The sequence below is a fragment of the Denticeps clupeoides genome, chromosome 4 (genome assembly GCF_900700375.1).
Source record: "Denticeps clupeoides chromosome 4, fDenClu1.1, whole genome shotgun sequence".
NCBI classification, from domain to species: Eukaryota; Metazoa; Chordata; class Actinopteri; order Clupeiformes; family Denticipitidae; genus Denticeps; species Denticeps clupeoides.
Window position 1 is genome coordinate 2,046,087 of NC_041710.1, and position 12,338 is coordinate 2,058,424.

The 12,338-nt window shown below is 46.0% G+C and overlaps 1 protein-coding gene across 1 annotated transcript in view; it reads left to right on the forward strand.

Moving 5' to 3' along the window:
* Positions 1 to 10,747: 10,747 nt before the first annotated feature.
* Positions 10,748 to 12,338, forward strand: part of LOC114787674 (arf-GAP with GTPase, ANK repeat and PH domain-containing protein 3-like) — an 86,595-nt gene continuing 85,004 nt past the window's right edge. Inside the window, exon 1 of the mRNA XM_028975437.1 lies at positions 10,748 to 11,452. Coding sequence (XP_028831270.1) covers positions 11,092 to 11,452 — 361 coding nt within the window. The 5' untranslated portion in view covers positions 10,748 to 11,091. The remainder of the gene's footprint in view (positions 11,453 to 12,338) is intronic.

Sequence of the window (12,338 nt, forward strand, 5' to 3'; positions counted from 1 at the left end):
TTTAACAGAACTGTTCGACTCAAACAGCACTTCACACTGATCTGTCTGTGACTCCTGGATATACTGAATACACCAGTAGGCAGTGGCGGCCTGGCAGGTAAGGAAACGGGTTGCCGGTTCGAGGCCGGCAAGGTGCCACACGCCGCTCCCCACGCTGCTCCCCACGCTGCTTTTTTAAAAAAGGCATTTAAATCTCTAATTCATGTGTAATCTGTTTACATTTCTAGAAATGCACTAAGGTGGGTCTTTCAAGACACTATAGTGTGTTTGCTGTTTTATTGACTTTACTTTATTTAGCAGACGCTTTTATCCAAAGCGACTTACAAGAGGAAGACACCAGCAATTCTCATTCGATTTCTATAGAATATTGAGTTTACAAACTAACTTGTCAGTGAAGAGCATGCTCAGAGATTGTTAGGTGCTATATGAAGAAAAAATGGTAAATGTATTTATACATTTTTGTATTGTTTGTGCAATGTGTACGCATGTGCGTGTGTAAGTGTTAGATTTGTCTGTAATACTTTTTGAATAGGAGGGTTTTCACCTGCTTCTTAAAAGTGGCGGTAGTCTCGGCTAGTCGTGTGGAGGAGGGCAGGTTGTTCCACCAGCCAGGAACAACAACGGAGAACAGAGATGATTGGAATCGGAGACCCCGTGAAGAAGGAATTTTTAGTCTCCTTTCGTTTGCTACTCTGAGAGCGCGTGCAGGAGTGTAGTTAGGTAGTATTGTGTTGATGTAGGAGGGCGCAGTTCCATTTACAGCCCTGTAGGCAGCATCAAGGATTTGAACTCAATGCGAGCAGCTACCGGGAGCCAGTGGAGAGAGGTGAGAAGAGGTGTAACATGGGTGTATTTTGGGTGATTGAAGACGAATTGGTCATTCAATAAATCCGCCTTGTTTTGTGAAATACCTTTCCTGGTCCTTTCACACAAACAGTCATAAAAACCAAACTACAGTAAAAGAAATGCAAAGAATCTGAGCCGTCTGGTTCAGTCCGACATTCCTTACGAATGACCCTGCCCTGCTTACATAAAAACCTGAAATGCAGTTTGCTTTATGCAAGTTTTGTTCGCAAAGGTGTATGCATTGCATATAATCTAAATATGACTTTTTTTTTTTTTTGGATGTGTCACGTGATGGTGTCAGTCAGCACACGCAACGGGTGCCCTTTCATTCAACCCTCTTTACACAAAGAAACAGAATTAATCTGTTAACCAGTTTGTCACATAATTCTCAGACTTGAGTAGAATCATTCCTTCAAGGCAGTTTGCATTTAAATGAACATAACGGCTATCAGAACCAAATGTTTAATCCAATGCGAATTATTAACCAACTGTCACCTCACATGCTCCTTTTTAACATTGCTTCAATTTTCATTGTGCTTTTTAATATATCTGTTGCATTAGTGATAGTGTAACATTTTTGCCATTTATTCTCACTGTTTATTTAATTGAGGGATGACCCTTAAACATTTTGCAACACTTGATTTAAGGCTCATTTTGCTCATCTGCAGTTCCAAGCCAAGGCATCCTGTGCCAGACATTCTTTAAAAATGGATAAACACCATCTTATGGCACCTTTCCTGGTCTGAAAGCATTAATTCCCTGTTCAAACACCACTGGTGGGACGTGACTCTTGATTAGCAGCTGAAGGCACAGTAATATTGTGCAAAAATGTGCAGTCCCTGCAGAAAAAACACCCTAGTATAATTACTGTGCTTGTTGTGCATATTTTTGCAGCATCAGTAATGTACACTGCACTGGGTTTCAGGCATTTTGGCTAAATGGGGCAGAGGTGGGTTAGCGGTTAAGAAAGCGGCCCCGTAATCAGAAGGTTGCTGGTTCAAATCCCGATCCGCCAAGGTGAAACTGAGGTCCCCTTGATGAAGGTACCGTCCCAACACACTGCTCCCCGGGTGCCTGTCATGGTGCCCGGTGCACTGCTCACCAAGGGCGATGGTTGACAATCACTTCACTTCACTAAAGGGTGGCTCCACCTGGTGGAAAAACAGTAGAGCTTAGCAGCTGAACTAATGTTAACTGCTAAAATGATCACTGTTCCATATGAGACCACACAGGAGAAGAAAAATTGTATTTTATTTTATTTTTCTTAAATAAAAGCTTATGCAACCGGGGCCAGTTTTACTGTTCTGCTGTAATACAAATCAACAGTGAATAAGCAAATGCCAGTTTTTCAATGTTTTATCAACTCAGTCACAGCATTGACTATAGACGTGGTTTATAGAACCATCATTTATTTTAATGTCTAATGCCTTAGTTCAAAATAGTATTCTTTACAGAATTAGCTGTTTTAATACAGCTGAATTAAAGTAAACTTCCATTTTACATGAGCCTGATGAGACTATTTAGACTGTACAGATTGAGAACTGTACACGTGTGAGAACTGTACACTGTGTGTGTGTGTGTGTCTGTGTTCAGTCCGCGCTCCCCTGACACCACAAATGGCAGAAACGTCCATGGCATCGGGTGAGCGCAGACTGAACACAGACCGTTTTTCTTCTCGTTGTAGAAAATCTAAAGCCGTTTTCAGACCAGATGGGCTGCGGGCGCTGCGGGGCCCAGCACGAAAAGTACGCGTGTTACTCCCGGCAAGACATGTTGTAGATCTCTGGGCACTCAGAGAAAGATCAGATTTTCCTCCGTTTGAAGTGATAGAAAGAAAACTCGCCCGCTTGGATTCTATTCGTCACAGCTGCCGGGTGCCGCGCTGCATGAAATTCCAACCCGGAGTGGTAGATCACGCCACCACAGTCACTACCGGCACTACTTTTAATGAGAATTTTTATACCACCACCAAAAAAATCACCAAGAAATGTCATTATGTTCTGCACTGCATCGATTAATTTCAACACCTCTAGTATGAAAGTGAAAGCGAAGTGATTGTCATTGTGAAACAGCACAGCACACGGTGTCACAGTGAGACGTGTCCTCTGTATTAATGACAGGTGCCAAGGGGACCTCAGTGACAACTAGGGCTGCAACTAACGATTATTTTAATAATCAATTAATCTGTCGATTATTTTTTTTGATTAATTGTAGAATCGGGAAAAAAAACAACAAAAAAAAACAAGAAAAGCATTCATTTCCAACCCTTTATTCAAAAACAGAACCAAAATCTTTAGAAAGTGCACAAACATGTTGCTGATAAAACATCTCAAAATTAAGTGGTTGTTTAAAACAAGCAAAATTATCTGCCAATGGGGTAAGAAAACTAATATTAATGAGATATAATCTCAAACAGAAGTTTTAAGCATCACTTCTCATGCCATTTTTCTTGTCTTAATCTTGATTTAAGATTTTTTAGATATTTGGACTCGAAACGAGCACCCCTGCTTTACTACTGTTATTAACGAGCTAACGCTAACTTGTCATGCTTGTCAAGCTGGATGACGGGTAAACATTTACATTTACAGCATTTATCAGATGCCCTTATCCAGAGCAACTTACAATCAGTAGTTACAGGGACAGTCCCCCTGGAGCAACTTAGGGTTAAGTGTCTTGCTCAGGGACACAATAGGCGAGTCGTCCACGCGGAGACGCAGAGAACAGTCCGAACGCTGTTTCATCCCCCCTCCACACTTGTAGGTGGCGCTGTAAGTCCCCGTCTAGTTCTCCTCCGCGGCGAGTTAAACACCAGCACCAGGGACATTACGTTCCTCACTTCAAAACGGAACAAAAGTAGGATTCTGTAGTGACTTACCCTGCTGCTGAACCCCCTTCTTCCTCCTCATGAAACACGCGTTTCAGGTGCAGGATCACTGCCGTGGTGCTCCCGTGCCGTGCCATGTCGCTTTTGCATATTTTCGTGCAGATTTCTCTGCCTCCGCCATGTATCTGTTCTCTACCTCCACTTGTTTTTTTTATTTTTGCTCCGCGCTGTCTATGAGTCGCCAAACTCTGCTAGCATCTGTGCACGAGAGAGACCGAGTGTGTTCACTCCGCTCCACGCGCTCAAATAAAGTTATTTTTTAATAATCAAACGTCTCCGCGCCGCGCGACATAACGAATCGATTACGAAATTCGTTGCCAACTCTTTTAGTAATCGATTTTTATCGATTCAATCGATTCGTTGTTGCAGCCCTAGTGACAACTTGGAGGTGTCCTTAACTGCTAGGCCACCACTGCCACCATAGAGACAGAATAGTGCAAGATATATTCTTGCATGCGTACTTTTCAATTTGCACCCATAAAATGAAGTTTGCCCTCACTGAAAACAATTTGTATTCACAAAAAACTGAAGCGATATATGCATAAAGTGATCTGTACTTGTATGCAATTTCTTTCAAATACAAAACCCGTAGTGCAACTCTTGAAACTACGTACACAAAATATGAACCTACAAATGGGAATTCATACTAGCGCTTGACAAAATGTGCTCACATATCCACCAATCAGATTAATTCTTCTGCTAGCCAATCACAAACGGTAAAGTAACGCCCAATCCTGGCACTGAAGACGACGAATGTGCCAGAGCACAACTCTACGAGCTAATTATCGATCAATTCGTTTGGGGTGATAATTGCATTAAAAGGATCATTTGTGGGAATATATAATGATGGTATTGGATTAAGTACATGATTTAGTTAATACTAAATCAGACTACCTTCAAAAAGTTTTTAAACCTTTAAACTTCTAATTGAAAAGTATACATACAAGTTTATATGGCACTATTCTGGCTCCATACTGATGCCTGAATGAACGAATCGCTCTTCTTAAGCATTTAACTCTGAGGGCGACCAATGTTCTGTGTTTTTTTAAACAGATTTCGTTTCCTGATAAGCCTAAAACGTAAGACTGGCAGTAATGAGAAGAGAGACTCACCAGCTGTAGCAGGAGTGATGGAGGGAGAGAGGGGTTTCAGATTCAAGATTCATTTTTGTCACATGCATAGTAATGGCAGTTCAACACGTGGTGAAATACATCCTAAACCACCCTGTTTTGACTGTGCATAGTTAAAGTAGTAGTTATAAAAATAAATAAAAGAGAATAAAAGAATGAGGCTAGTAGAAAGTAAGCAAGCTATAATGCAAGCACATATTGGGTGTTCAAGGAGACACCGACACCATGGATTCTGCTGAAGTGCATTGGGCACAGATTGTGCAATGAGCACATGCAGTAGCAGATTGCAGGGTAGTGATTACACAAGCAACAACAGTGAACATGTGGATGGTCGGGCAGTGAGGTGTGGTGGCACGGAGAAAACGAACTTTTAAAAAAAAATCTGCTTAATTGCTGCTTAAAATTCAGCAACTCGCGTAGAGTAGGACACAGCACGTATCATGTAGTGTATGCAGGACTCATCGCGCCAATTTGCGAGCGAATGCTAAATGTTCAGTGTGATTCTTTCACTGAATGTGACTCACTGAGCCCAATTTGCCAAGAAGGCCAGTTAAATACCGTACCACAGGACAGGACACTTCAAACATCATGATTTATAAAGAAGTGTTACAGCCCTGGTCTACGGGACATAGCAAAAGGGAAAAGGGAGCAGAAACTCCAAATGAGGCAAAGCCACATGCAGTTAACCGTTTATTACAAACAAAAACAACATTTATTTCTTATAAAACCCATAATCAGCCCTGTACACAAGGAAAAACTGCAGGTGGTGTCAGTGTAGGGTTGGTGATGATTTGTCCAATAAGTCAAAAAGTCCTACAGTTGTAGAGGTGAAAAAGCCCAAAGTGTAGTAAAGAGCATCTGTCCATATTTGGAGGTACTGGACAGTGCAGAGTACGTTTTAGTCCAGTGTCATGGTGTACATTATGTGTCCATTATGATGCTACTGGTCCATTTGAAGATCCCTGAAGCTCTAGTTGTTACGGTGGTGGTGGCTGTGGTGACCCTCTGGTATTTTATTAACTGTTGGGTTTGAATATATTTGTAATTGTTGTTGGTTATAATCTGGTGAGGAATATTTAGTGTCCCCATGAGGGGTTGCCACCTTACATTTACATTTATGGCATTTACCAGACGCCCTTATCCAGAGCGACTTACAATCAGTAGTTACAGGGACAGTCCCCCCCTGGAGCAATTTAGGGTTAAGTGTCTTGCTCATGGACACAATGGTAGTAAGTGGGATTTGAACCTGTGTCTCTGTAGTGTTCTGGTTCATAGGCAAGTGTGTTACCCACTAGGCTACTACCATCCCATATAGGAGGTTTGTGAGCTTCAGTGACCCTAAACTCAGCCTGCAGGTGGGACACCCAAGTTGGACACCTATGCATCTACCATCAGGTGCACACAATCAGGGCTTTAGAGAAAGACGCTCTGGTGTGGACGAGGCCTGAATCACACACAGTTTGGCTCTTTCAGTCATCACCAGGATGCTTGTTAAGGCTTTCTTTTGCATCAGTGCCATGGTCTGGTGACACTGGTACATGGTCCTTGCTATGAAGGGTCACGATGACCTGGACTTCGAGGTAAAAGCCACATACTGTGTGGCCTGAAGGGGCCAGAGATTGATTGATGGGATCCCACGATTAGAAACGATCAGACACGGAATATTACATCAGAGCGATGATGTGTAAAGAGATGTCAGCATGTGCTGTCACACTGTAACACGATCAAACTGTGGTGAGTTCTCCCAGAGGGTCTGCTTTGTTCCCACACGAACCTGCTTCTCCTTCATGAAGACACGCATGTGCCCGTGGCTGTCATTGTGAAACACCACCAGTAACCGTCTGAAAGGCTCGTGGAATCTACCACACGTGCCAGGTTAGTGAGGTCTTCACTCGGTATCTTTTTCCGTTGGAAAAAGGGAGTGCCGTTACGCAACACCACAGAAGATCTGGCATTCGCTTCAGCGAAACTCTTTATTCATGGCTCTGCTCTGAAAGGTAGGGGGCGGTTTGAAAACAGAGAACCGATTCATTTGGATTATTGTTGTTGGGGAAGGGAGACGGAGATAGAAATTCATTATTTATTAGCCTTTGGGGCCCGAGTTCTCCGGCACAGACAGGCCCTGCAGACTGATTAAAATTCATGGCGGATCTGTTCATCCGACCCTGGGTTGGCCTGCCACAGTGGTCCCGGCGTAACATAACTTTGTCCAAACTAGTGCATGACAGGCGCCCGGGGAGCAGTGTGCGGGGACGGTACCTTCATCAAGGGGACCTCAGTGGCACCTTGGCGCTTCGGGATTAGAACCGGCAACATGCTGATTGTGGGTCTGCTTCATTGCCCGCCAGGCCGCCGCCGCCAGCGCGTGTGGACGGAACCTTGCTGATGGGTGAACTGGTGACATTAGTGAACGCGACCCGTACGGCCCCTACAGAGGTCACCCGGATTCTAAACGTCTTAAAACAAGCGGTTGTCCACAGGGCGAGTGAGAAGTAGCGGTGTGACCACCTTCACTGGTCTCACGATTCGATTATGATTATCGATGCATCACGATGCTTCCCATCAGTATTTCTACATGACTTCACGTTATGTTCAGAATACTGAACAGGCAGATCAGATCAGCCAGATCAGGCAGCCAGTGCCTACCGGCATTACTTTTTAACCGGAAATTCACCAAGCAACAATCACAATGATATAATCGATAATGTTCCTCACTGCAGAATCGTCCACGATTAGGAGGTCCGTTTCAACAGCCGTGGTGAGAAAGAGTTTAGCATGCAGCACTGGTCACCGCGTTTTTTCATTTATCATGGATGTGATTAATACATTTTCTTTGACTGCTGCACACAATTACACACGAGGTACTTGTGAGTGAAATATAATGACATAAAATATGCAATATGCATGTCTGTAATAAAGCAACAATATGCGCAACCTATAATGTCACAATTAGAAAAGTCGATTAATCATGTAAAATCTCACAAATAAACCGACACATATACTTTATTTATACAACTCAAATTCACGGTTTTATTTTTTTCTATTCTACGACTATTTATTTGCACACTTGTATATTGAATCTTATATTACACGGTCGACAGAGTGTCTGTGCTACTGTCCTGTACTGACCACTTCCTGCCGTGACAATGTAAATTCCCCACTTGTGGAGCACCAGGTCCCCTGTCATTAGGTGCAGAGGACACGTTTCGTCGCGTTTCTCAGTGATAAATGATCATCTTCACTACTACAGCCCTGCCAGTTAAGACAAGGCACAAGTTCAACATTTGCTTTTAATTAGATGCGTAATAAGGAGCTGATCCCCTGTGATCGTCATGTTGCTCACGCTGAGCATAATGACATCCGCGGTGGCCTGTCCTGCACGTCCAGGCCTGAGTCAGCGGGCGCGTGGGGAGCTGTCGTATTCCGGACAGCTGGCTAGGTGGCCCGCTCGCGCCAAAAAGGAAAACCCTGCCGCTTCCACGTTTCCCCTGCTCACTGGTGGAGCCTCCCGTCACAGTGCCACATGCCAACAATGCCATCTGTTGGGATAAAAATGGCCGCGAGCAGCGTATGTGCCACAAAACCAAGCAACGTTCGAACCCTCGACGCGTTTCAACCGTGTGGTCCGGAACTCAGAATAACAATAAAAAACAAAACACACACGGTGGTAGAAATCCTGCCGGATTTGTTAAAGCGAACGTCACTGTCACCGCCGCCGTACGCGTGTATGTATAAAGATAAAAGCGAGAAAACCCGTACAGGTTCGGGCCCCGTTTTAGAACCCATTTCTTTTTAGCTTCCGTCACCAGTACGAGCTTCCGGAAAGGATAATCGCGATAATGAATCCGGTTGAAGCGCGGCCTCCGGCGGATCTCCGAATGAGGCAGGCACCAGAGCTGGGCTCTAGATGGAGACAGAACGCCGGAGACGGTCTGGTTGTCCTTGAAAACGGACGAGAGGACTTTATAGCACGTCGACAGAACCGCGCAGCACCTCGTGCACACATGTACGGGGTCTTTAAACCCCAGCAGACAAGGACCACCTCCTTTTAAAAGGTCTTGGGCTCCAGGGACACTGAAATTGCTTTTTCGGAGCATGAATTTAATTTAGGTTCCAGTTAATTGTGCCACATAATGTCCTGAAAAGGAATTAGGGACAGACAGCGCCGCTGTCTGTTAGAACATGGGTGTAATATGGCTGAACTTGTCCGGGCTTCGGTTCAACCTGCGCTTCACTGCTGATCTTCAGGTTCTGCACTGCGGAACTGTGGACCCGAAGAGCGTCCAGCAGGGGGCGCTACCCCGCACCCTCGCCAGCTCCATGAGGGTTATGCTGGTGAAGGCAACGAAGAGTGACGCGTAAACCTCGCTCCCTCGATAAGGTGGTGGTGGTGGTGGTAATCGGAGGGTTGCGGGTTCGAATCCCGACCCGCCAAGGTGCCACTGAGGTCCCCTTGATGAAGGTACCGCCCCCACACACTGCTCCCCGGGCGCCTGTCATGGCTGCCTACTCCTCACCGAGGGTGAAGGCTAAATACAGAGGACATGTTTCACCGTGTCACCGTGTGCTGTGCTGCAGTGTCTCACAATGACAAAACCTCACTTTAAACCAGTCTGATCGTCCCTGTCTGTCATCGGCGCTGTCTGTCACGGCTGAGTGCGGCGTTGGTGTCGTGGGGCTGTGGGAGGCCGCAGTTTTCGAGACTCTCTTCACCAGACGGCCCTGAGACAATTAGGACACTACGGCTGACGAGGGACAATGCAAACGTGGCTTCGTGATCTCGGCGAAGTACGTGACTCACCCGGCACTCAGGCTACTGATGTCCCGCCGCTACTGATGTCCCCATCACACTAAAAGCCATTTGGAGCATCGAGAGCATCAAGAGTTCACAATCGACATTCGACTCGATTCCCACGATTCAGGGGACGATCGTCCCATTTTGAACGTACACACAGTACCGTTCAAATGTCCTCGTTTTCTGATGAATTATTACTGTATTAATAAGCAGTAGATCCCCACGTCATGTGACCTTGGCAGGTTTACTGCTGGTTTCCAGTGTAAAAGTGGGTTTCTAATAAAAGTGAACGTTCCACTGGAACTCCGAGCTTCTCTTCATGAATGCAGAGCTTCCATCATTATTGGTGGTTCAGTGGTAGAATTCTCGCCTGCCACGCGGGAGACAGAAGGTTGCTGGTTCGAATCCCGATCCGCCAAGGTGCAACTGAGGTGCCACTGAGCAAAGCACCGTCCCCAAACACTGCTCCCCGGGCGCCTGTCATGGCTGCCCACTGCTCACTCAGGGTGATGGGTTAAATGCAGAGGACAAATTCCACTGTGTGCACACAAGTGACAATCACTTTACTTTATTAACACGAGGAGTTCTTGCCACTTCCACGTTGGACATAAGAGGACTTTTTTATAAACTACGTCTATTATAAAGAGACGAAGGCCATTTGGACTCGACCTGGAAAACTCGTGGTCAAGAAGGTCGAGACGAGCTGTGGGGGTTTTTTACATAAAGCCAAAGGCACGTGTCCTCTGAGTCCAGCAGCAGAGGTAAAAGAAGAAATGTGTTCCTGCACGGGATTAATAAAGATCGATACGGTCCATACGCTGATAATGTTACATAATGAGCAGGATTAAAATGGTGGGTTTTTTTTTTTACCTTCTACCTCCCAACACAAAGACGTCCAATAGAATCGGTGCCCCACCCCACCCCCCGACTCCGGCGCAATAACGTGGGGCGTGACGTCACCGCCTGCGGAGGAGGGGGTCCAGAGAGGGAGAGAGAGAGAAAGGGAGAGGGAGGGAGAGAGAGAGAAAGGGAGAGGGAGAGAGGGGGGCAGGAGAGAAAGAGAGAGAGAGAGAAAGAGGGAGAGAAGGAGAGGGAGAGAAAGAGGGCGAGAGAGAAAGAAAGAGAGCGAGAGAGAAAGAGAGAGAGAGAGAGAGAGAGTGAGTGAGTGAGGGAGGGAGGGAAGAACCGCTCTGTTTTGCGCGCACACCCGCGGATGGGATCTTCTGGATCTGGGCTCATTGTCCGCTGGTAGAGCAGCAGCAGGGCGGGACTCTGGGTTGCAGGCCGACATGGTCCAGGAGAAGGTCCGGCTGGTGTGACTGCTGCATCAGGAGAAGCTCGGCTGTGCTCGGATCGTCTTTGTGGAGCGACCTTCTTCAGACTCCCCCGCCGCTCGCCTCCGATTTCCTGCCCCGAAGAGTAAAGGCTGCCCCGCCATGAATTTCCAGTCGAGCGTCCCGATGTCCGTCTCGGTCTCCGGTATCTCCCAGCAGGCGCAGCCGGCCATGCCGACCCCGGGCTCGGTCCCGGCGCCCGTCCCGGTGCCGGTTCCCCAGTCCGTGCCTGCGCAGTTCGGATCCGGATCGTCCGCGGGATCGGGGACCGTATCGGGCCCCGCAGCCCAGTCCGGGCCGCCCGGATCCCAGTTCGTTCTGTCCAACTCGGCCGCAATCCGGGCAGAGATCCACCGGTTCGAGTCCGTCCACCCCAACATCTACGCCATTTACGACCTGATCGAGCGCATCGACGACCTGGCCCTCCAGAACCAGATCCGGGAGCACGTCATCTCCATCGAAGGTACGCGGGGCGGGGCGGGACGCTAACGGGTGTCGGTTCGTAGTTATCGTGTTCTGAAGGACAATAGTAAGAGTGTAGCGGCGTGAGACACAATGTTATTCATCCACCAGATCTTCTGAGGTTTAATATCTATTCATTCATCCACCAGATCTTCTGAGGTTTAATATCTATTCATTCATCCACCAGATCTTCTGAGGTGTAATATCTATTCATTCATCCACCAGATCTTCTGAGGTGTAATATCTATTCATTCATCCACCAGATCTTCTGAGGTGTAATATCTATTCATTCATCCACCAGATCTTCTGAGGTGTAATATCTATTCATTCATCCACCAGATCTTCTGAGGTGTAATATCTATTCATTCATCCACCAGATCTTCTGAGGTTTAGTATCTATTCATCCACCAGATCTTCTGAGGTTTAATATGTATTCATTCATCCACCAGATCTTCTGAGGTTTAGTATCTATTCATCCACCAGATCTTCTGAGGTTTAATATGTATTCATTCATCCATCAGATCTTCTGAGGTGTAATATCTATTCATTCATCCACCAGATCTTCTGAGGTTTAGTATCTATTCATCCACCAGATCTTCTGAGGTTTAATATGTATTCATTCATCCACCAGCTCTTCTGAGGTTTAATATCTATTCATTCATCCACCAGATCTTCTGAGGTGTAATATCTATTCATTCATCCACCAGCTCTTCTGAGGTTTAATATCTATTCATTCATCCACCAGATCTTCTGAGGTGTAATATCTATTCATTCATCCACCAGCTCTTCTGAGGTTTAATATCTATTCATTCATCCACCAGATCTTCTGAGGTGTAATATCTATTCATTCATCCACCAGATCTTCTGAGGTGTAATATCTATTCATT